This window comes from Callospermophilus lateralis, chromosome 7 (assembly GCF_048772815.1).
Source record: "Callospermophilus lateralis isolate mCalLat2 chromosome 7, mCalLat2.hap1, whole genome shotgun sequence".
Taxonomy (NCBI): domain Eukaryota; kingdom Metazoa; phylum Chordata; class Mammalia; order Rodentia; family Sciuridae; genus Callospermophilus; species Callospermophilus lateralis.
Genome location: NC_135311.1, coordinates 72991929 through 73015743, shown reverse-complemented (window position 1 = coordinate 73015743; position 23815 = coordinate 72991929). Strand labels below are relative to the sequence as shown.

At 35.9% G+C, this 23815-nt stretch overlaps 1 protein-coding gene across 1 annotated transcript in view; it reads left to right on the top strand.

Annotated features, from left to right (window-relative positions):
- Positions 1-2698: 2698 nt before the first annotated feature.
- Positions 2699-23815, top strand: part of LOC143403894 (calcium-activated chloride channel regulator 4-like) — a 35441-nt gene continuing 14324 nt past the window's right edge. Inside the window, exons 1-8 of the mRNA XM_076862210.1 lie at positions 2699-2857; positions 4154-4294; positions 4432-4579; positions 14270-14378; positions 16008-16185; positions 16497-16715; positions 18797-19024; positions 23410-23587. Coding sequence (XP_076718325.1) covers positions 2699-2857; positions 4154-4294; positions 4432-4579; positions 14270-14378; positions 16008-16185; positions 16497-16715; positions 18797-19024; positions 23410-23587 — 1360 coding nt within the window. The remainder of the gene's footprint in view (positions 2858-4153; positions 4295-4431; positions 4580-14269; positions 14379-16007; positions 16186-16496; positions 16716-18796; positions 19025-23409; positions 23588-23815) is intronic.

Here is a 23815-nt window from a genome sequence, read left to right as displayed (position 1 = left end):
TACAATATAATCAGTAGGCTTGTAAAAGGGTTTACAGTTTCTGACAGTGAACAAAGAACCAGGAGTTAGGTGTAGGATGATATGCTGAGGAGGAAGGAGGTGAGGGTATAAAGTTTTTATATCTTAGGAAGTGCGAAAGAGAAATCTAAGGAAAAAAGTTAGTAGCAGGAGAATAGAGAGGAAGTACTTTTGGTAGACAAGTAAGTGGGAAGTCAGTATAGTACATAAAATACACACACACACACACACACACACACACACACACACACATATATATATATATATAATAGAAAATAATAAAATAGTAAAAATTGGAGGAAAAAAATAGAATATACAACATAACTGTAATATACCATTCAGACATCCCAGTCCTCAAAACTCTAATTCATGTGAAATACTTTATTTCACATATGTTGGGGATGTGAGGGAAGGAGAATAGACAGGGAGAAGAAGAAAAAACATCTTGAAGGAAGAAACAAGGATTGTTTTGGTTGGAGATCAGTTTCTTTCCTGCTTCCCTTCTCATCCAGTAGGTGGGGTAGTTTGTTGTTAGCTGGTACCTCCACCCTCTGGATGGTAAAGGTAACCAGGGTTGGAGGGTTGGTCCTGGGTGAAGGGCACCTGGAAGTGGGTTGTGGACCCACCAGTTCCCAAAGGGAGACTACACCTCAAGGATCTCTTTTTGGGCCTGCTCATATGATGTGAGAGCCTGTTTTTTTCTCCTTATCTCTCCTGAAGACCTCCTAGTTCCTGGTCTCTATGTTAGCATCAAAACTGTATCACACTCACCCTCTCCCTTACTAGTTCCTAATAAGGGCCCTTTCTCTCCAGGAGTCTTGTTTGTGGCACTTTGAGTGCACTGTGCACCTGCCACTACAAGTTATTTTGTGTTGGTTGTCACTGTGCCAGGGCAGCAGCTGCTGGAGAGAGGGGGGAATTAGAAACTGGATATCTGGCCAACCAAGTTGGAGGTGGCTGCTTTCAGCAATGGTGTGTTGGGTCTGGTGGGGGGAGCCATGCAATGGTGTTTGAGGATATGTTCAGAGAGGAGCTCTGTGGCATGCAGTGTGTGGCTGTTGGCTGTCTTCAGAGCCTGTTTTAAAGTTCCCAGGTGCAGGTGTTGAACCACGATGCAAAGAAAAGACCACCGACTCCAAAACCAAATTAAAGCAAGCTTATATTGTATACACCGAGAGAGATGGCCAGCAGCTGCCTTACCTGGGAAAACAGGGCCAGAGAACAGCAGCTGGTCTGATAACAGGGAAGTTTTTATAACACAAAAAGTTACAAAAAGGGAGGTGTCTTGGGAATTTACAGCTTGACAGGGTTCACGCAAGTGTAATACAAGGGCAGATAGTAGGTTTATGATCTACATTGTTTTAGTAGATTTATGTTCTACATTGTTTAACATCTTTAGGTAGGGAGCAAACTCAGATTCCAACATCAAAGTTAATGAGGAGCAGCTGGGATTTCAGGGAGGGTTGTTATCTGGTCAAGGAGAACCGGGCACAGGTAAGTTCAAAGCGTGGGCAAGAATCCCAAGCAAGTTTTTAAAACATCAAATTATGGTCAGGCCAAAGATAAATCTTAATATTTTAGAGTAAAACAGAAATAAACTTTTCATGACTTTGTGATGAGATGGCTTTCAATCTTGAAATTAAATTAGGGTGGGTTCAACACAGTCAGACTACTGTGTGTAGGGGACTATCTCTATTGCTGCAGAGTCCCAAGATGGAGGAGACCAGGGGAGCCCCACATTAGTAGATGGGTGTCCACACAGGCGTGGCCGCCAGAATTCCCACATGTGGGTAGCTTCCAGGTGTTCTGCATGGGAGCAGCACACAGGATTTCTGTTCAGGCGAGTGGCCAAAAGTTCTGCATGGGTGGTGATGTCAATGGTCCCGATGTGGGTGAGTACTTGGGAGACCTGTTCTGATGCTGAGGCCTGGAGTTGTGATTCCTGCGCAGGAGCAGGAATATCCCTCACAGAGAAGCAGTATTCTCACTACTTGAGTCCCAGGAAACAGAGGGAGACAGAATGATGTCTCCCTCTGGCCCACCATCTTGGATCTCCCCTAGGTGTTTTTGATATACTTGGATCAAAACAAATGATTTCCACTCTTTAATGGACAAGATTTTTTAATCACTTTATCAAATCTTTAATTTATAAAAGTCTTTAAGATATTTAATTTGGGTTTCAAATCTATTTTACCTAATTTGGGATTATTTACATCTAATGATCTAATATTCTCTTCCATTATTAACACCATTATTCCTAGATGATAAATAATTAAGATAATTCAGTTGCTCTATAGCACTGAAGAAGAGTACTAGCATTTCAGTGTCTGCTCATTTTATTATGATTTTTTATGAATTTTCACATTCCACTCTACATAAAATATAGCCTATGTCTATATTTAGGAAATTAACCAAAATTAGGGATAAAAATGTCTCAAGAGGAAAATGTGTAGTGCACTTTATCGAAAGATATGATTTTTATTATGATTCTTGATCACCTTTACAGTAACATACAATAAAACTTTAATGTAAATTGAAGTCAAATATCTTCTCATACATGTAATATTGACCTTTAAACAGTCAACATCTCATAATAAGCAAACACTGATAATTTTTAGAGGTATATATAGACAGACAGAGACAAAGTCAAAGAAGCCTTTTGAATAACCAGAAAGGAACAATGGGGTTATTCAGAGGTTTGTTCTCCTTCTTAGTTATATTCCTGATACAGAGGTCAAAAACTTCCCTTGTGAGGCTGAACGACAATGGATATGAAGGCCTTGTCATTGCTATAGATTCTGGTGTGCCAGAAGATGGAAAATTAATTGAAAAAATAAAGGTAAGATTGATGGAATTCCTTTTCCTTGCATCATGAAAAAGAAAAAAAAATAATTATAGTGAAAAATTATTATGGAAACTCTGAAATCTCCAGAAAATTTAAAAGCAACATGGTGCAGTGGGGACAGTGTTGGAAAGGATAAAAATAGATGGAGGTTCCAGATGGGATTCTACCTCATCTCAACACAATATTTTAAATAAAGCACAGGTCCCACCTGATCCTTAGTTTCCTCATTTGTAAATTAGTAGTTGGATTTATCTGCTCTTTAATAAGTATTTATTGAATGCTTATGTTATGCTAGAGGAAAGAGCAGTGAATGAAAGAAAAAAGTCTCTGGTCTCATGGAGAATGGAAGAGAGATCTAAATAATAAAAATGAGTAAATTAACAGACCAGATGTTAGCAGGTTGCTATGGAATACACTAAATCAAGAAAGGGGGTATAGAGTGTGGGTGGGGCTGCAATCAGGGGAGGATATTCTTTTATGTAGATAGTCAGGGCAGACCTCACTGATAAAGTAACATCTCAGCAGAGTCCGATGCAAGAGCCCACTGACAACCTGTGGGTTGGGCACAGTGGTAGGTGACAGCATGTTTGCTGTGACAAAAGAAATGATGTGGATGAACAGGAGGAAGCATGGGGCTAGCTGATGTTGGAGAGGAAGCAGGGCTCAGACCACTGGAAAGATGTGGTTTCTACTCTGAGATGAGAATCAATGGAAGGGTTTATGCAGAGGTGGTGTACACTATCCTACATGTCCTAGGATCATTCTAACTGCAGTGTGGAGAAAATGGTGGAGGGTTTTCACTTGTCACTCTATCTGTACAAATGCTATTGCAGCATTGAAGTTTAAGGTACTTACTAATTCGTTACATCTTTATGGCAACCATAAAGATAGGTGTGTAGCAATGGTCCATTAAAGAGGTGAGGAAACTGAACTTCAGAACACTATATAAATCAACCAAGAAAGCACTAACACCAGTACTGGGCCAAGAAGATTATTCCAAAGTCCATTCATGTGCATATTCATATTAATTGATTCTTCTAAACACCAAACATAAGCAGTTGCCTTTTAGGGTAAGAGAACAGAAGACTGAGAAGCCTTTCGATGTGCAGGACAAAGCAATAGTTTGAATCTAACAGGTTGCAGCAATGGTACAGTGGGTGGAGACAATGTTCATCAGGCAGGTGCTTTTGTGTTGACAGGTACAAAGGGGAGATGTCAGAGATAAGCTCTGCTCCATCAGTTCATTCTCACTCAGCCACACTCACATACATTTTTTTCATTTGATAACAGGACATGGTTACTACCGCATCTACGTACCTATTTGAAGCCACAGAAAAAAGATTTTTTTTCAAAAATGTATCTATATTAATTCCTGAGAATTGGAAGGAAAATCCTCAGTATAGGAGGCCGAAACATGAGACCTACAAACACGTAATTGTCCAAAGTCTTCTCTTAAGTGCTTTCTGCTGCTTTCTAATTTTAACCTCAATTCACTGTTTCATGGTTTTTAAGATTTAATATTATAATTTCTATTTATGATGTTTTAATAAATTTTTAAACATTCTCAGGCCGATGTTAGAGTTGCAGCACCAGCCCTCCCAGGCAGAGATAAACCATACACCAGGAAATTCACAGAGTGTGGAGAAAAAGGAGAATACACTCATTTCACCCCTGACTTCATACTAGGAAGAAAACACAATGAGTATGGACCATCAGGTAGGAAATGTGGACGAAACATCTCATTTTAAACAAGCATCTCTGTTCCCAGATTTAGTGAACAGGCCTTGGAGAAGAAGTCTCAAGTTTCAAATCCTGACTCCTCTGTTTATTAGCTATGTGTAAACTTAAACAAGGGACCTTTTTGTGCTTATTCCTGGTAAAATGGTGAATAGTTGAGTTTCTACCTTGTAGAAATTTATTAAAATTAAAATAGAGAATTCATGTAAATGTACATAATACAGTATAATAATGTGTTCAGAAATTTGGACAGAGAGCATAATTAATAAATATTTTCTTAAGGCATAATTTTTAGATTTCAATTTTCTAGTTATCCACATGTGGTTATTAACAATCATATGTAAGTTCCATGGAAAACAGAGGCAAAGTAAGCTGGAGAGAGTCATCATGCCACTTTTTGATCAAGAGAAAAATCCACAGGCTGTTAGTTGCTGATATTATTATTTAAATTATTTGCTTGTATCAGATGAAATTGTCTATAGTTGATCATTTGGACCTACTGAAATGGAAATTTCACTAGGTTCAATCTAAATATTAAGATCCTTTGTTCAGAGAAATGAAAGAAATTATTTTACAGATAAAAATGCAAATCACTGTTAAAGGAGAGTCCAGTTCACATGTCACTATTCAATGAAAACTTTCATGCAATCCCTTGCCCCAGAATTGCCTCTCCCTCTCCTATTGCCAGTTCAGTGAACGGTCATTCATCCCTGTCTCTACCAACATAGCCAGCTCTAGTCGCCAATATCTGTATCAGTTCCCCTCTCCAACCTTGAAAGCTCCATCATTCCCTCAATCCCAATCTTACCTCTCTCCCATGTGTTATCCTGACCAGAATTGCTTTCCTTGGTCCCTCTAATTCTTTGCATCTGTGTATCTGTACTTTCTTTCCGGTCATATATAGCAAACTCAGTCACTTCAACCATAAATACAAATAGTTTGATTCCCCCAACTAACTCTTATCCTGAGCTTTGATTCAATTTATGAAGTCTCCTGTACTGAATGATCCAGTCTCTCTTTTGGCTTCTATGTTTCTCAGGTTGTTCAAGAAAATTACAAAACCAATTGACATCATTACAAATACACATTTTCTAAACTCATTGATGCCCTCAAAGGTACTCAAAAAACTTTTTCTTGACTTTTCTCAGCTCCCTTTCTCATTTCCCATAGCAACCGCTTTAAAGCTTTTACCATTTTTCTCAAGATAACTAGCCACTCTTCTCACTCCCATAAATCAACAGATGTCTTTATGAAGCAAACTGAAGCCCCTACCTTTTCCTTTCTACATTATAACTCATGTCCCCTAGCACCTCTCTTCAACTCTGCCTATCATAGAAGAGAATTTTCTCCAATTTTTCAATGCCTCTGTCCCTTCTCAAGCTCTTGTTCTTTTCTCAACTCCCCCGCCATAGCTCTATCCTATGATTGACATAAATTTCCTCTCTTCCTCTTAGAAACTTCTGCATATATACTATATATGTTTCTTTAAAAAAATTCATATTCTTCAAAACTATGCCCTAAAAACAACAAGATTTGTTTTAAAAAAAATAGGCTTAGAAAATGATTCCTGATTTGAGAAACTTTTGGAACTTTGTAAAACTAACAATTAAAAAAACAATAATAATAGGTACTTAGAGAGATGACTTTACCCACCTATGCAATGACTCAGTATTGTTGCCACAGAAGTTATTAAACACACACACACACACACACACACACACACAAACACACACACACACACACACACACACACAAACACACAGAAAAGCTATTTAAAGAATGAAAATGCCAGGCAGCTACCTCAGGAGGCTGAAGCAGGAGGATTTCTTCAGTCCAGGATCTCAACGCCAGCCTAAGCAACATAATGAAATCTGTTGTAAAATTTTTTTAAAAAAGAATCAGAGAAAGAGAAAGGGAGAAGGAAAATCTGTGACAAGGTAGAGGAATCTGCCCTCAGCTGAGAATGATGTAACCTAAGCTAAGAGTATACCTTGGGTAAAAAGAGCCACTGGTACAGGCAATTTTAAATTTTCTTATAATTCCTATCATAGTGGTTTTTCCTCCATCCAGGGTTATAATTCTAGACCCAATAGTTTTTGTTCAAGAAAACTTTATCCAGTGTTACTAAATTTTAATCTGTAAGAATAATTTAAAGTATGTAGATATTATGTTAACAAGCAGATTTCAACCAACTAGGTCAGAGGTGAGCCTGAGATTTACATTTTTTTTTAAATTTATATATGACAGTGGAAGGCAGTACAATTCTTATTATACATATAGAGTACAATTTTTCATATCTCTGGTTGTATACACAGTATATTCACACCAATTCATGTCTTCATAGCTGTACTTTGAATAATAATGATCATCACATTCCACCATCATTAATAATCCCATGACCCCTCCCTTCCCTTCCAACCCCTCTGCCCTATCTAGAGTTCGTCTATTCCTCCCATGCTCCTTCTCCCTATCCCACTATGAAACAGCCTCCTTATATCAAAGAAAACATTCAGCATTTGTTTCTTGGGATTGGCTAACTTCACTTAGCATTATCTTCTCTAACTCCATCCATTTACCTGCAAATGCCATGATTTTATTCTCTTTTATTGATGAGTAATATTCCATTGTGTATATATGCCACATTTTTTATCCATTCATCTATTGAAGGACATCTAGGTTGGTTCCACAGTTTAGCTATTGTGATTTGTGTTGCTATAAACACTGATGTGGCTGTGTCCCTGTAGTATGATGTTTTTAAGTCCTTTGAGTATAGACTGAGATATCTGGGTCAAATGGTGGTTCCATTCCCAATTTTCCAAGAAGTCTCCATACAAGTCTCCATACTTCCAAGCTTTCCATATTGGCTGCGCCAATTTGCAGTCCCACCAGCAGTGTATGAGTGTACCTTTTTCCCCACATCCTGGTCAACACTTATTGTTGTTTGTCTTCATAATAGCTGCCATTCTGATTGGAGTGAGATGAAATCTTAGAGTGGTTTTGATTTTTTTACTCTAATTACTAGTGATGATGAATATTTTTTTCATATATTTGTTGATTGATTGTATATCATCTTCTGAGAAGTGTCGGTTCAGGTCCTTGGCCCATTTATTGATTGGGTTATTTGGTTTTTTTGGTGTTTAACGTTTTGAGTTCTTTATATACCCTAGAGATTAGTGCTCTATCTGATGTGTAAGGAGTAAAGATTTGCTCCTAAGATGTAGGCTCTCTATCCACCTCACAGATTGTTTCTTTTGCTTAGAAGAAACTTTTTAGTTTGAGTCCATCCCATTTATTGATTCTTGATTTTAATTCTTGCGCCACAGGAGTATTATTAAGGAATTTGGGGCCTAATCCCACATGATGGAGATTAGGGTCTACTTTTTCTTCTATTAGATGCAGGGTCTCTGGTTTAATTCCTAGGTCCTTGATCTACTTTGAGTTGAGTGTTGTGCATGGTGAATGATAGGGGTTTAATTTCATTTTGTTGCATATTGATATCCAGTTTTCCCAGCACCATTTGTTGAAGATACTATCTTTTCTCCAATTCATGCTCTTGGCCCTTTGTCTAATATAAGATAATTGTAATTTTGTGTTTTAGTCTCTGTCCTCTATTCTGTATCATTGTTCTACCAGTCTGTTTTGGTGCCAATACCATTCTGGTTTTGTTACTATTGCTCTGTAGTATGGTTTAAGGTCTGGTATAGTGATGCCACTCTTCCTGCTAAGGATTGCTTTAGCTATTCTGGGTCTCTTATTTTTCCAAATGAATTTCATTATTGCTTTTTCTATTTCTATGAGGAATGTCAATGGGATTTTGATCAGAATTGGCATTAAATCTGTATAGTGCTTTTGGAAGTATGGTCATTTTGATAATATTAATTCTGTCCACCCAAGAGCAAGGTAGATCTTTCCATCTTCTAAGGTCTTCTTTGATTTCTTTCCTTAGGGTTCTGCAATTTTCATTATATACATCTTTCATCTCTTTTGTTAAGTTGATTCCCAAGTATTTTTTTTTTTGAGGCTATTGTAAATGGGAGAATTTTCCTCATTTCCCTTTCTGAGGATTTCTCACTGATATATAGAAATGCCTTTGATTTATGGGTGTTGATTTTATATCCTGCTACTTTGCTGAATTCATTTACTAGTTCCTGAAATTTTCTGTTGGAACTTTTAGGATCTTTTAGGTATAGAATCATATCATTGGCAAATAGTGCCAATTTGAGTTCTTCTTTTCCTATGTGTATCCCTTTAATTTCTTTCATCTGTCTAATTGCTCTGGCCAGTGTTTCAAGAACTCTGTTAAATAGAAGTAGTGAAAGAGAGCATCCCTGTCTTTTTCCAGTTTTTAGAAGGAATGCCTTCAATTTTTCTCCATTTAGAATGATGTTGGTCTGAGGCTTAGCATAGATAGCCTTTATTATGTTGAGATATGTTCCTGTTATCCCTAATTTTCTAGTGTTTTGAACATGAATGAGTGTTATATTTTGTCAAATGCTTTTTCTGCATCTGTTGAGATGATCATATGATTCTTATCTTTAAGTCTATTAATGTAATGAATTACATTTATTGATTTCAGTATGTTGCACCAACTTTTTTGCATCCCTGGGATGAATCCCACTTTGATCATGGTACACAATCTTTTTGATGTGTTTTGTATTCAATTTGCCAGAATTTTATTGAGAATTTTGCATCTATGTTCATTAGAGATATTGGTCTCAAGTTTTCTTTTTTTGATTTGTCTTTACCTGGTTTAGGAATCATAGTGATATTGGCCTCATAGATTGAGTTTGGAAGTGCTGCCTCTTTTTCTATTTCCTGAAATAAATTGAAGAGTGTTGGTATTAGATCTTCTTTAAAGGTCTGGTAGACCTCAGCTATGTATCCATTCCGTCCTGGGCTTTTCTTGGTTGTTAGACTTTTGATGGTGTCCACTATTTCGTCACTTGAAATTGATCTGTTTAAATTGTGTATAACATCCTGATTCAATTTGGGCAAACTATATGACTCTAGAAATTTTTTGATGCCTTCAGTATTTTCTATTTTATTGGAGTACAAGTTTTAAAAATAATTTCTAATTATCTTCTGTATTTCTGTAGTGTCTGTTGTGATATTTCCTTTTTCATCATGTATGTTAGTGATTTGAGTTTTCTCTCTCCTTCTCTTTGATAGCATGGCTAAGGATCCGTCAATTTTATTTGTTTTTTTCAAAGAACCAACTTTTTCTGTCAACATTTTCAATTGTTTCTTTTGTTTCAATTTCATTGATTTCAGCTCTGATTTTAATTATTTCCTATCTTCTACTGATTTTCATGTTGATTTGTTCTTCTTTTTCTAGGGCTTTGAGCTATAATGTTAAGTCATTTATTTGTTAACTTTCTCTTCTTTTAAGGAGTGAACTTCATGCAATGAACTTTCCTCTTAGAACTGCTTTCATAGTGTCCCAGAGATTTTGATATGTTGTATCTGTGTTCTCATTCACTGATAAAATTTTTTAATCTCCTCCTTGATGTCTTCTGTAACCCATTGTTCATTCATTTAGTCATATTATTTAGTCTTCAGTGTTGGAGTGGATTTTCTTTCTTTTTATATTTTATTTTTTAGTTATAGTTGGACACAATACCTTTATTTTGTTTATTTATTTTTATGTGTGCTGAGGATCGAACGCAGGGCCTTGCATGTGCTAGGTGAGCACTCTACCACTGAGTCACAAGCCTAGTCCCGGATTTTATTTCTTATTTATCATTGATTTCTAATTTCATTCCATTATGATCTGATAGAATACAGGGTAGCATCTCTCCTTTTTTTTATATTTGCTAAGAGTTTCTTTGTGGCATAATATATGGTCTGTTTTAGAGACGAATCCATGTGCTGCTGAGAAGAAAGTGTATTCAATTGTTGAAGGATGAAATATTCTGTATATATCAATTAAGTCTAAGTTATTGATTGTATTATTGAGTTCTAGTGTTTCTTTGTTCAGCTTTTGTTTGAGAGATCTATCTAGTGATGAAAGAGGTATGTTAAAGTCACCTAAATTATTGTGTTGTGGTCTATTTGATTCTTGAACATAGTAGATGCTCCATTGTTTGGAGCATATATATTTATAATTGTTAAGTCTTATTGGTGTATGGTTCCCTTGCACAATGTAAAGTGTTCTTCTTTATCCTTTTTCATTCACTTTAGTTGAAGTTTACTTTATCTGAAAAGAGGATAGAAACCCCTGCTTCCACAGTCTATGTCAGTCTATGTGAGTGGTATGATTTTTCCCAACCCTTCACCTTCTGTCTGTGGAAGTCTTTTTCTATGAGATGAGTCTCTTGGAGGCAGGATATTGTTGGGTCTTTTTTTTTACCCAATCTGTTATTCTATGTCTTTTGATTGGTGAGTTTAGGCCATTAACATTCAGGGTTATTTTTGAGACATGATTTGTATCCCCAGTCATTTTTGTTTATTTTTGGTATTTAATGTGTCTTGGTTTCTTCTCTGATTAGATTTTCCTTTAGTGTAATCCCTCCCTCTGCTGATTTTCATCACTGTTTTTCATTTCCTCTTCTTGGAATACTTTGCTGAGAATGTTCTGTAGTGCAGGCTTTCTAGTTGTCAATTCTTTTGACTTTTGCTTATCATGGAAGGGTTTTATTTCATCATCAAATCTAAAACTTAGTTATAAGATTCTTGGTTGGCATCCATTTTTCTTTCAGAGCTTGGTATATGTTGTTTCACAATCTCCTGGCTTTTAAGGTCTGGGTTGAAAAATCTGCTGAGATATGAATTGGTGTCCCCCTATATGTGATTTGAGTGCTCTCTCTTAAAAGATTCTGTCTTTATTCTGTATGCTAGATATTTTCATTATAATGTGCCTTGGTGTAGATCTGTTGTAATTTTGTACATTTGGTGCCCTGTAAGCCTCTTGTATTTGGCTTGCCAATTCATTCATTCTTCATATTTGGGAAATTTTCTGGTATTATCTCATTGAAGAGATTGTGCATTCCTTTGGTTTGAAACTCTGTGCCTTTTTCTATACCAACTCTTAGATTTGCTCTTTTGTTGCTGTCCCATAATTCTTGGACGTTCTCTTCATGGTTTCTAACTATCTTCACTATGTGATCAACTTTATTTTCCAGGTTGTATACGTTATTTTTCTTCCAAGTGATGTAGTCTGTGTTATGCTTTCTATTGAGTTTTTTATTTGATTTATTGTATCCTTCATTTCAAAGATCCCTGACTGGTTGTTTTTTAGAGTCTCTACCTCTCTCTTGAAGTAATCTTTTGCTACCTGTATTTGCTCTCTTATCTCATTGTTGGAGTGATCAGTTTTTGCCTGTATTTACTCATTTAAGTCATTCTTTAATTCACAGATCATTTTAATTATGAACCTTCTGAACTCCTTCTCTGACATTTCATCAACTTTACTGTCTGTGGGTTCTGTTATTATAGTGTCCTGGTTTGTTTGGGGCACTTTCCTCTCTTGTTTTTTCATGTTGTCTATGTGTCTTTCTTTCTTGCAGTGTGGATCTAAGATAGTACAGTTTATTCCCTATATTCCATGCAGATTGTCTGTACCTCACCTTGATGTTAGGCTTCCAGACCCTCCTGGTGTCCCTCAATGAATGCTGCCTCATCCTGGATCTGGGTCCTGTACAAGTTAGTGTGGGTGGATCTGGGCTTCTGGGCTTGACCTCCCTCAGTAGTCTGCTGGTCAGAAGGGGTGGTCCTTCGCCAGAGGCTATGCTCTGGTGGGTGTCTGCCCTGCCAGGGGAGGGGTGGACCGAGCCTGCTGTGTGCCTGAGACCCCTAAAGGCTGGTGTGGGTGGATCTGGACCAGGCTTGACCTCCCCATGTAGTCTGCTGGCAGGAGGGGGCCGTCTTGGGCCAGAGGCTAGGCTTTGTCATGTCTCTGTCCCCCCGGGGGAGGGGTGATAGGGAGGAGGAGTGAATTGGGGCTTCAAGAGTGTGGGAACCAAGAGGGCTGGTGTGGGCAGTCTGGGCTGGATCTTGGGTTCGCAGTAGTCTACTTACTGGTCGTAAAGGGTGGTCCTGTGCCAGAAACTAGTCTCTGGTGGGTTTCTGCCCTGCTGGGGGAGGGGTGGACGGGGCCTGCTGTGAGCCTGGGATCACCACAGGCTGGTGTGGGTGGATCTGGGTCAGGGCTAATTCTAATAAGCTCCTAGGAGGTGTTCATTCTGATGATTCAAAATGATATTTTGAGTAGCAAGGACAAAAATGAAAAAACATGAACTCCGTATAATACTGGTATTTTCACTTGTTTTCAGATCTCATGTGGTAAATTTACAATGCAAAAGCATAACAGAACAGACTATATTTCTGACCCCCTCCTTTTTTTTTAATCTCCATTTTCTCAGAAGTTTTGTTTTCTTTTGCTGTTGTGTTTTTTCCAGGGATGGGGGGTGAGGGGCTGGCTGGTTGGTTTTTTGTTGGTGGTGGTGGTTTGGTTTTTTGTTTGTTTGTTTTTGGTTTTTTTGTTGTTTTTTAGTACTAGATATTTAACCCAGGGTTGCTTTGCCACTGAGCTACATCTCCAGCCCCTTTATATTTTTTATTTTGAGACAAGGTCTAAGTTGCTAAGGGTCTTACTAAGTTGCTGAGGCTGGGTTTGAACTTGTGATCCTCCTGCCTCAGCTTCACAAGTCTTTAGGGTTATAGGCATGGGACACTGCACCCGATCCTGAGAAGTTTTTACTTATCATAGCTAATGCAAAATTCCCCTCACTTGTTTTCCTTCCTGCAACTTACAATGTTGATTTATTTATATCCTTCCATCCACTGAGTTCTTTAGGAAAAATAAAAGGTTTGAATTTTCTCATCTCTAAGCAGTTCCAAGCCAAGGACTGTGTCTTACTCATCTTCATATTTTCTGATGCCTAGTGCCATGATAAATATAAAATTAATAACAGTAGTAATTGTTATATAATGCAGGTTAATGATGTATTAAGCACTTTGAATGAATCATTTTATTTCCACATCACTGTAATTATATATAATCTATAGTAGAGTTTATTCATCTTTTTATCATCTTTACTCATGTAATTGAACCTTCTTATGCAATTTTTCCTAATGTCCCTTATGACATTTTACTGTCCCAGAAACACTATATAACTATTTACACTGTTAGCTTTGGACTTAGGATCCTGAGACTCGCATCATTGTAATATCTGACTTTTTATCCCCAAGAACAAATTTTTGCCCCATTAAAAACATTACTATTCTCTTGAGAATGCATTTTAGCATAAGAAATTGTGGCATAGAAAAATAATTTGTTTAAGAACACAATTAAAAGTGGGCAACAAAATTTAGATGAATAAAATAATAAATGAATAATTAGGTGGACAGATATATAAAGATAAATAATGCAAAAAGAATGTTGTCTTTCCCGACCTGAACAAACTTACAAACTATGTTGTAAATGTTAGTCTCTCCTAATATATAGCTACAAATGTCTGAAGAACAATCTTTTGAGGTCCATGCAAATACTCAAAAAATGTTTTCTTTATCAAACTTGTGTAATTAAAAAATAGTGATATGCTGTATTTTGTAATAAACTGTAATGTCATATAATATACTATATAAAAACATTAAATGTTGACAGTTAAATATTCAACAGAAAAAATTGTCACCTGATATAACTGTATATTTGAAAATGTTTTCCCACAGGTAGAGTGTTTGTCCATGAGTGGGCCCATCTCCGCTGGGGAGTATTTGATGAGTACAACGAAGAGAAGCCTTACTACTTCTCCAAGTCAAAAAAAATTGAAGCAACAAGGCATGCATACTCAAATTCTTTGATGACCTGAGGTTTTTAACTGGTCTTATTTTCCTTTCTTTGACTTTTTTCAAATGACATTCATGTTTGCCCCAATATGTAATAATTTCTTAAAATAACTTATATATATATATATATATATATATATATATATATATATATATAATTCATGTTTTTATTTCCTAAAATAACTTATATGTATAAATAAAAACATCAATTAGTGTATGTGTGTGTGTGTGTGTGTGTGTGTATATATATATATATATATAGTTCTACAGAATCTACAAATCTCATATACATACATAAGTGTATTATTGTGTGTCTGTGTATATATAGTTTAAAGCAGCTGATTATCTAATTAAAGTTCACATAACTTCCAGAGCATTTGTAGACAATTTGACATATTTTACACCTCTCTACCATAGCTGTCAGAACTCAGACTGAAGTTGTGCACTAGATAGATAGACTTACCATATGTTGGGAGATCAAAGTTATTCCTATTATATAAGAATAAATAAAAATGGGTAAGTACTGCTAAATGTGGACTGAGTTAGAAACCAAACAGCTTTAAGGAGTCAAATAGGAACTTCTTAGGTATTTATAAAGGTCATTTGAGAACTTCAACCTAGCATCATAGGTAATAATAGACTATCCTCTTGATTGGGTGCCATCAACTTCATGAATGTCATATGTCTTCCTGGGGCTAGGGATTTATCATAATGAACAAACTGAAAGGTACAGGATTTCAACAAAGACCTTTCCTCTACTCCATTGCATCAGTTTTCAGGGGAATATTTTTAAAAGTATTACATTGATTACATTTGTTTATGTCATATTCCTCCTAAATATCTAGTTCCTGCTTCAGAATATGCATCATGATTGTTCATACAGATTCACCAAGTTTTGGGCAATGGAAGAAACATATTTAGGATACTCACTAAATGACAGTGAAATCCAGTCATCATTTCCAATTTGAACTAGAGCCTATGGAAAAGATGAGATAACAGTTACATCCCAGTATATTTGCTATAATCACTACCACTTGTGGCTGATTCCATGCAATAAAACATGTGTCTAAATTGCCTCCATAATTTTTTATTGTATCATCCTTCTTGACAGCACCTCACTGTTTGCTCACAGTCACATTTCCCTTTCGATAAAAATTCTCCTTGAATAATCAAAACACTTGTGGCTATGTCATGACATATCCTTCTGGAGAAGTCTCCTTTAAAAAGAAATCTACAAAGAACTTAAAATTAAGGTGATATCCAGAGTGATTGGTTTTCTAATTCCCTCATCCAGGTGCCTGACTTACCAACATAAGGCCAGCAGGAAAGAGATCTGGGAGAGGGGAACTTCTAGCCTATAGGGCAAACAAGACAGCAGCAACTAATCCCATAAAGAACTCAGCAATTTCATCTATCAGGAAGTCCTACCAAAAATTTCCCTCTGCAATATCTGGAAGATAGATAATTGCTTTGATAGGAACTTTTAATTCTTTAAAGCAAAATAGGATGTATACAGTATACAATATGAAGAAAAACTGTGATCATCATAAATACAACCTATAAAGATTTTTTTAAGCTAATGACTAAATTGCCTCAAAGATTAATTGCCAAATATTCTCAGGTGTTCCACAGGTATCACCGGCAGAAATAGAATTTATAAGTGTCAAGGAAACAGTTGTTTAAATAGATCATGTAGAATTAATTCTACAACAAAATTGTATGAAAAAGGCTGTCAATTCTTACCTGATAAAGTTCAAACAGAAAAGGCATCCATAATGTTTATGCAAAGTATTGATTCTGTAAGTATGCCAATACTTAAAATATTATAAGAATTTATAATCAAAGAACATATATTTTAAAAACATCTCTACAGGTGTACTAAGGGATTAAATGTATTAGTATTAATAAAAAGTTCTTTTAACATTGATGGGCACATGGTAAGCTCTTGGTTTTAGTTATTATCATTATAATTATTGAAAATGTGCCTTATAAGTTTGATTGAACGAGTCATATTTTATTCAAAAAACAAAATTGCCTAAGAGATTGATATTTGGGTGGTTTACAGATTTTCAAATGCATAAAATATTTTTTCATTATATTAACCTCCCAGGTTGTTGAATTCTGTAATGCAAAAAACCATAACCAAGAAGCTCCAAGCCTACACAATGTAAAGTGCAATTTCAGAAGTACATGGGAAGTAATCAGCAATTCTGAGGATTTTAAAAACACCATGCCTATGGTGGCACTGCCCCCTCCACCTGCCTTCTCATTGCTGAGGATCAGTGAAAGAATTGTGTGTTTAGTTCTTGATAAGTCTGAAAACATGAAGGTAAGTTTCGTAAGATTAAACAGATAAGAACCCTCTGAGCTCTTCCTGTACATGGGTTATTTTAAATTGCACAATGACAGAAAGTGACACTATTTTCTGTAGTAAGGACCTCAAGAAGGACAGTGAAATATTTTATTGAAGGAAAGTTGCCAACAGAGTTAAACAGGCCAAACTGAAGTATCCTTTTGTTCCAGAAAAGGGTGAAGTCTTAGTATTAAGACTTTTAGGCCCTTAGTAATGCTTTAATTTAGAGACTCAGAATTATAGATTGAAATACGGAAATATTTTCTTTGCTTTTTTTTTTTATCTACTGTAAATAACTGAAAGACATGAAAATAAAGTGGATTGGAGGCTGCCAAACTCTATAATTCAGATCAAGGAACAAGATCAATAAGAACTCTTAATGCAGCTTTATCTGATGTGTACCACCTATATAAATGATTTATGTTCAGAGAACCAAGTAAAATTCATCACCATGAAAGAGAAATGACAATATCCAACCAGTAATTTCTACATTCAGTAAATAGTAGGTATTTGTGCTAGACTTTAAGAATAGAGATCCATGTATTTGAGGAGTGTCTAGTTGAATACATAACATTTTCTCACTCTTTCTTTTTTAGCAGGTTAACTCAGACTCATCCTTCAAAATTTGGTAAAGGTATCTATGTTCTCCAGGAGTAGATGGACTAAGGGTCCTTCTGATGGTCTCCATATATTATGTTGATACAACATCTCTCCTAAGACTATGTTTTAGTCACTTTTGTTTTCATGGCTTTGACCAAAAGACCTAACAAGGACAATTAGCTAAGGAAAAGTTTATCTGGGATTCATGGTACAGAGGTTCAGTCCATATATAGCTGGTTCCATGACTGTGGGCCAGAGGTCAGGCAGAATACCATGACAGAAGGGCACAGTGGAGGAGAGCAGCTCATCACATGGCAACAGGAAGAAGAGAGGGAGCTCTGCTCACTAGGGACAAAATATAAAGCCAAAGTCACATCCCCAGTGATCTACCTCCTCTAGCCATATCTACCTGCCTACAGTTACTGCTCAATTAATCCATATCTGTGATTAATGCACTGATTAGGTTAAGGCTCTCAATAAACCAATCATTTCACTTCTGAAAATTCTTGCACTGTCTCATACATGAGCTTTGGGGGGATACTTCATATCTAAACCATAACAGACTGGGAACTTCTCTAGGACTTGAATTCATGTCAATTATCATTTTAACCTCATTCCCCAGAAGAGATTAAATGCCTTTCCCTAATACATTGGGAGCTTCATGTGAAATCAAAACTTTTTCTGAATCATCTTTGCATCCCTATGGCCTTAGAGCAGACTTTATCACATATGGATAATCAATAAATAATTGTTGAAATGAATGGATTACAAACAAACAGATGCAATATGATGAAGTACCCAGTAGGATGGCATATTTGAGGCACAATAGAGAATGCTAAAGATCAAAAATACATTCTTCACCAAATGGGGAAGGTATGTTTGAAAGTCAAATATATATATGTATATATACATACACATGTATATATACATATATTTTTTTTCCAGAGGCAAGAACTGAGTCTCTCAGGATTCATTTGAATCTCTGATAAGTTTTGCCTTTGGAATCTAGTAATCTAGTGCCCAGCTGATGGAAAGCCTCCAGTCTCTGACTGAGGTCCATCCACCACAGCATGAATTGATTCTGTGAGCTCTAGGGCAGTTTTATCTTGAACCAACTGGCACCGAGACTTTAAGGAGTAATAATAGAGTCTCTACAATATGCATTATCAGACCCCAATTTCAATCCATTCCTCATCTCTCCCCATAACTAATTTGGTTGCTTAGTGACCAAGAATCATCTCTAGTTAAAGAGAGATGAGTTCCTTGATAACTACACATGTTCTGTAATATATATAACACTATTTTTTCTATTTTATCAATTGTAAAAAATTATAATTGCTTCCTTTAATAAGACAAGTTACCATTTATAGAAAAGTCTTATCAATATATTTTGTGTGATCTGTTATTATACTTTAGTCAAAACTATTTGGTTCTTTTTCCTGTGATTTATTATTTAGGATTTTAACCGGCTAAATCGAATGAATCAAGCAGCCAAATATTTCCTGCTTCAAACCATTGGAAATGGATCCTGGGTAGGAATAGTTGAGTATGATATCACTGCCCAAATCAAAAGTCAGCTAGTTCAAATAATAAGTGACAATGAAAGAAGAAAGCTCTTAGAGAGCTTACCTACAGAAGCTTCAGGAGGAATTTCCATCTGCTCTGGAATTGAAGCTGCATTTCAGGTGAAATTTTTCTCTCAAAAAATAGTTAGACTTCTTTAATCTGTAAGGAAATTTCTGTTAATTGCTACTGCAATACTTTCTGCTGTTTTTAACATAATTAAAAGCACAGCACTAAGCCCATAGAAACAAACTCAAATAATTTTTAAATGAATCATTTACTCAATGAATAAATTGTTGGGTGAATAAATGGATAAAAATTCACTTTGTGTATTTTTTTTAAGAGAGAGAGAGAGAGAGAGAGAGAGAGAGAGAGAGAATTTTTTTAATATTTATTTTTTAGTTTTCGGCGGACACAACATCTTTGTTGGTATGAGGTGCTGAGGATCGAACCCGGGCCGCACACATGCCAGGCGAGTGCGCTACCACTTGAGCCACATCCCCAGCCCACTTTGTGTATTTTGTCTGTCTTGTTATCATGCAAAAATCAGTGCTAAATAAATGGTTGTTAAATGAATGTTCTAAGGCAGCAAAAGTCACCAATTTTTAGGGCAACAAACAAATTACCTTGTATTGCGGGGGGTGGACGAATAACTTGTGTACGTTGATGCAGCAAGAATGAGAGCCCTTTATTGTGGGACAACAGAGGTATTTATACATTTTGCACAGCTTATCTTAATTAGCATAAACTAGATACAGCAGTCAACCAATCAGGAATCTCCATACTTAATGGCTCACTTTTGTTACTTTACAAACCACTCCCTCTGGCATTTTGCCAGGCGCCATCCAGACTTGTTTACAGACTCTAACATTGTATAACAACACTTTGGGCCAAGAATGTCCACAATATAGGATTATTATGAAGGTTAAATGAAATGATACATTTACATATTTAGAACTGTAATGCTATACTCTCAAGTAATATATGATGTATAATAGCTGCTATTATGAGTCTCACTTTTATACAAATGGTTATCTTGCACTTATAATCAATATCAGTGTCATTTTCCTTCTTAGAAATCCTCTCTGCCCCCTAAGTCTACAAAATTAAATCTGAATTTGTCTGCCTGATGTTATTCGGAGCCTTCCAGCTTCTTTTACCTTCCCAGCCTTCATCTCAGTTCTTCCCTTCTCCTCTATGCTCCAAAAATTTACTGCACGTATTGTACTCCAAGCCCACCATGTGCTAGTTGCCCCATACTTTCACTCATGCAATTTCTCTGCCAAAATGTTTTTTCTTTCCTGTCTTTGCATGTTATAATTCTACCAGTTCTTCAAAATCTTCTCTCCTTCTTGTAGCTTTGCCTTCTACTCTTATCCCTATAGAATCTCACACCCTTTTCTGAATTGCATGACATTCTAGGGTATGTCTTCAACATGAAATGCTAGGTTTAAATTCTAATTATATTAAGTGCAATTCTTCACCTTCTGGTCCTCAATTGTCTCTTTTTTAAAATTTAATTTAATTTTTTATTAAATTAATTATTTATTCTAATTTGTTATACATGATGGTAGAATGTAATTCATTTCGTATTGCACATATAAAGCACAATTTTTCAAGTCACTGATTGTATACAAAGTATTTTCACACCATTCATGTCTTCATACATGTACTTAGGGTAATGATGTCTAACACATTCCACCATCATTCCTATCCCCTTGCTCCCTCCTTTCCTCTCTATCCCCTTTGCCCTATCTAAAGTTCCTCCATTCCTCTCATGCTCCCCAACCCCATGGCCATTATAAGTCAGCATCCTCATATCACAGAAAACATTCGGCCTTTGGGGTTTGGGGATTGGCTTATTTCACTTAGCATTATATTCTCCAACTCCATCCATTTACCTGCAAATGCCATGATTTTATTCACTTTTAATGCTAAGTATTGTTCCATTGTATATATATATATACCAAAGTTTCCCTATCCATTCATATACTGAAGGGCATCTAGGTTGCTTCCACAATTTAGCTATTGTGAATTGTGCTGCTATAAACATTGTTGTGGCTGTGTCCCTGTAGCATGCTGTTTTTAAGTCCTTTGGGTATAAACCGAGGAGTGGGATTAAATGGTGGGTTAAATGGTGGTTCCATTCCAAGTTTTTCAAGGAATCTCCCATACTGCTTTCTCAATTGTCTCTTAATAAAAAGGGATAATAAAAGCTTTCATATAATACTGCTCATGTTTTAATTTATTCAACCTGTTTATTATCTACCTGTTATGTGCCATATCAAGTACTATAAAAGACACTAGGATACAAGTTCTCTGCTCTGGCAGACCATACTATTTCAGTGGGGACAAATCATGAATAGATAAGCAAATTGGAAAAAAATATAATTACAGATTACAGTGTTGTGAAGGAATTAAACAGGATGGTATGATAAATATCAGGGAAAGAAGTAGCAGTGCCACTTTAATATAAAGACCACTAAATCCCTTTTTGAAGAGTTATATTTAAGCTAAGACTTGAAGGATAGGAAGAAGCCAATAGTTCAGGCAGAAAGGAGAATGCAAAATCCTATGGGAAAAATATGGCAAAAAGTTGAATTATTTACAGAAATGATAGAAAGTGTGGAGTTAAAGTTTGGTAAATGAGGGGATATTAAATGTCATTGGAGAGAGAGACAAGGGCTACTTCTTTCAAAAAAAAATTTTAAGTACAACAGAAAGTTGTTGGAGAGTTTTAAGCATTAAAGAGTTGTGATCAATTTATGTTCCAGGACAATGATTCCAAATGCCCTGGTTTAGGAAAAGTATTCTGGAGGATTATAGTAAGCAAGAGTAACAATAGGAAAATACCTTGGATTTTATTAAATTACATAATGTAAAAAAACACATTAATGCATAGCAAATGTTTAGCAAATGGTTGCTGTATAATTTTTTGTTATTTATCTTGAACCATAGAATACTCGGCCATAAATATCTGTTGTGCTTTTGATATTCATTTCTATATCTTCTCAGTCTCTGACATAAAACCCAGTGTTATTAAATTAAATTAAATTCTCTTCATGAATTCAGGAGCCATGTAGCTCTTACTGTATCCCCATGACAGTGACTGACACATTGTAAGAGCTCAGTGAATAAACTACTACAAAAGACAGGTAAAGAACAGAGAACTTTACTTCATCTCTGGATCTTCATTTTGCACTCAATTCCATAGTAGGAATAGGATGGAAATGTTATGTAAATGCTGTAAATGTGTGTAAACTTTCCTATTTCAAAGTCTGGCTTTAGTACATGTCAGAGCATGTTTTCCATATATTTCCATATACACAAGCCATTTCTTGTCTTAATATAAGCAAAAAAAATGTAATGAAGGTATTCACATTGTTCCCTCAATTCTAGCTATATAAAGAATGCCAACATTTTAAACCCTCTTCTGCAATTTTATACACAATTCCATTCTTCCTTTCCAAACCTAATAAGTCACTATTAATTCACCATGGCATTTTTTTCCTCCCTAAGGTCTTGTTTTCTTAAAATGGTGTTCCTAGAAACCACTATCAATTAAAGCCCCCATAGAACAAGAAATATAGTTGATTTCCTGGGCTAAGTTCTTTATCCACTCTTGTAAGTGTCTAGTATTCAGAACTTTGAGTTGTCAGTCGGTTTGGATTTGTAGTTTTATGTAGGAAAAGAGTTCGATTCATGGTCTATTCAACTATAGAACTCAATAAGTATAACTTGTATACTCTTAGAGCACCACCTAAGCATATAGCTTTGTGCTAATAACTTTGGAGGCAAAACAAAACCTCAAGATGCTCAGAACTTTCTGTATTATGTATTTATCAGCATGACAAGGGGTTTAAAATTTGGAATTATTGAATTACTTATATTTTTTGCCTAAAACATTGCATATTGACTTTAAAAAAAAGAGAGAGAATTTTTTAATATTTATTTTTTAGTTTTCGGTGGACACAACATCTTTATTTTATTTTTTATGTGGTGCTAAGGATCGAACCCAGCGCCCCGCACATGCCAGAAGAGCGCGCTACCACTTGAGCCACATCCCCTGCCCCAACTTTTTTATGTTAAATTCTCTATGTAATTGTATATGTGACTGACTTTATACAGTAAAAAGTCTTTTACAGTGTAATCAAGTCAAAGAAAGCAGATACACAGTCAATGCCACTTACCTAATTATGGTTTTGGTGTGTGGTTGACCTGAATTTCACAGTCTGAGTCATCACTATCATTTAACATAGGAAGATTTCCACAGGCCTGCTTCTTATAACTTTATTTAAGTGAACATTCCCTGCAGCAGGTAAACAAAAATAAAAGTTGTATTTAAATTTCCCCAAGGTTTATTGATTATAGATTCTGTTATTTCAAAATAAAGTTTACCTCATCTATTCTACATAGTTTTATTTCCTCTAAAATTTTTTTTCTAATTCCTCATCAGTTCATTTGAACTGGGCCAACTGATAATTAATGACCTGAATTATGTTTTTAGGTAATTAGAGAAAAATACCATCAATTAGATGGATCTGAAATAATACTGGTGACTGCTGGAGAAGACAAAAATGCAAGGAATTGCATAGACAAAGTGAAACAAAGTGGGGCCATCATTCATTCTGTTGCATTAGGACCATCTGCTGACACAATATTAACGGAGATGAGCATAACAACAGGTAAAATATGACCTATATATTCTAGTCCTTTGATTAAAAGGCATAAATATAACCTTACAACACAACAACTTCTCTTTAGCTTCTGCCCTTCAGCTCCTTTCTGTTCTCATAGTGCTTGGAGTTCCATATAATAACAGAATTTTTAGTTTTTAATCACATAGATAACATAATGAGATCACTTTCTGTGGTTATTTGATGCATGTTAGCCAGCTAAACTTTCCAGATAAG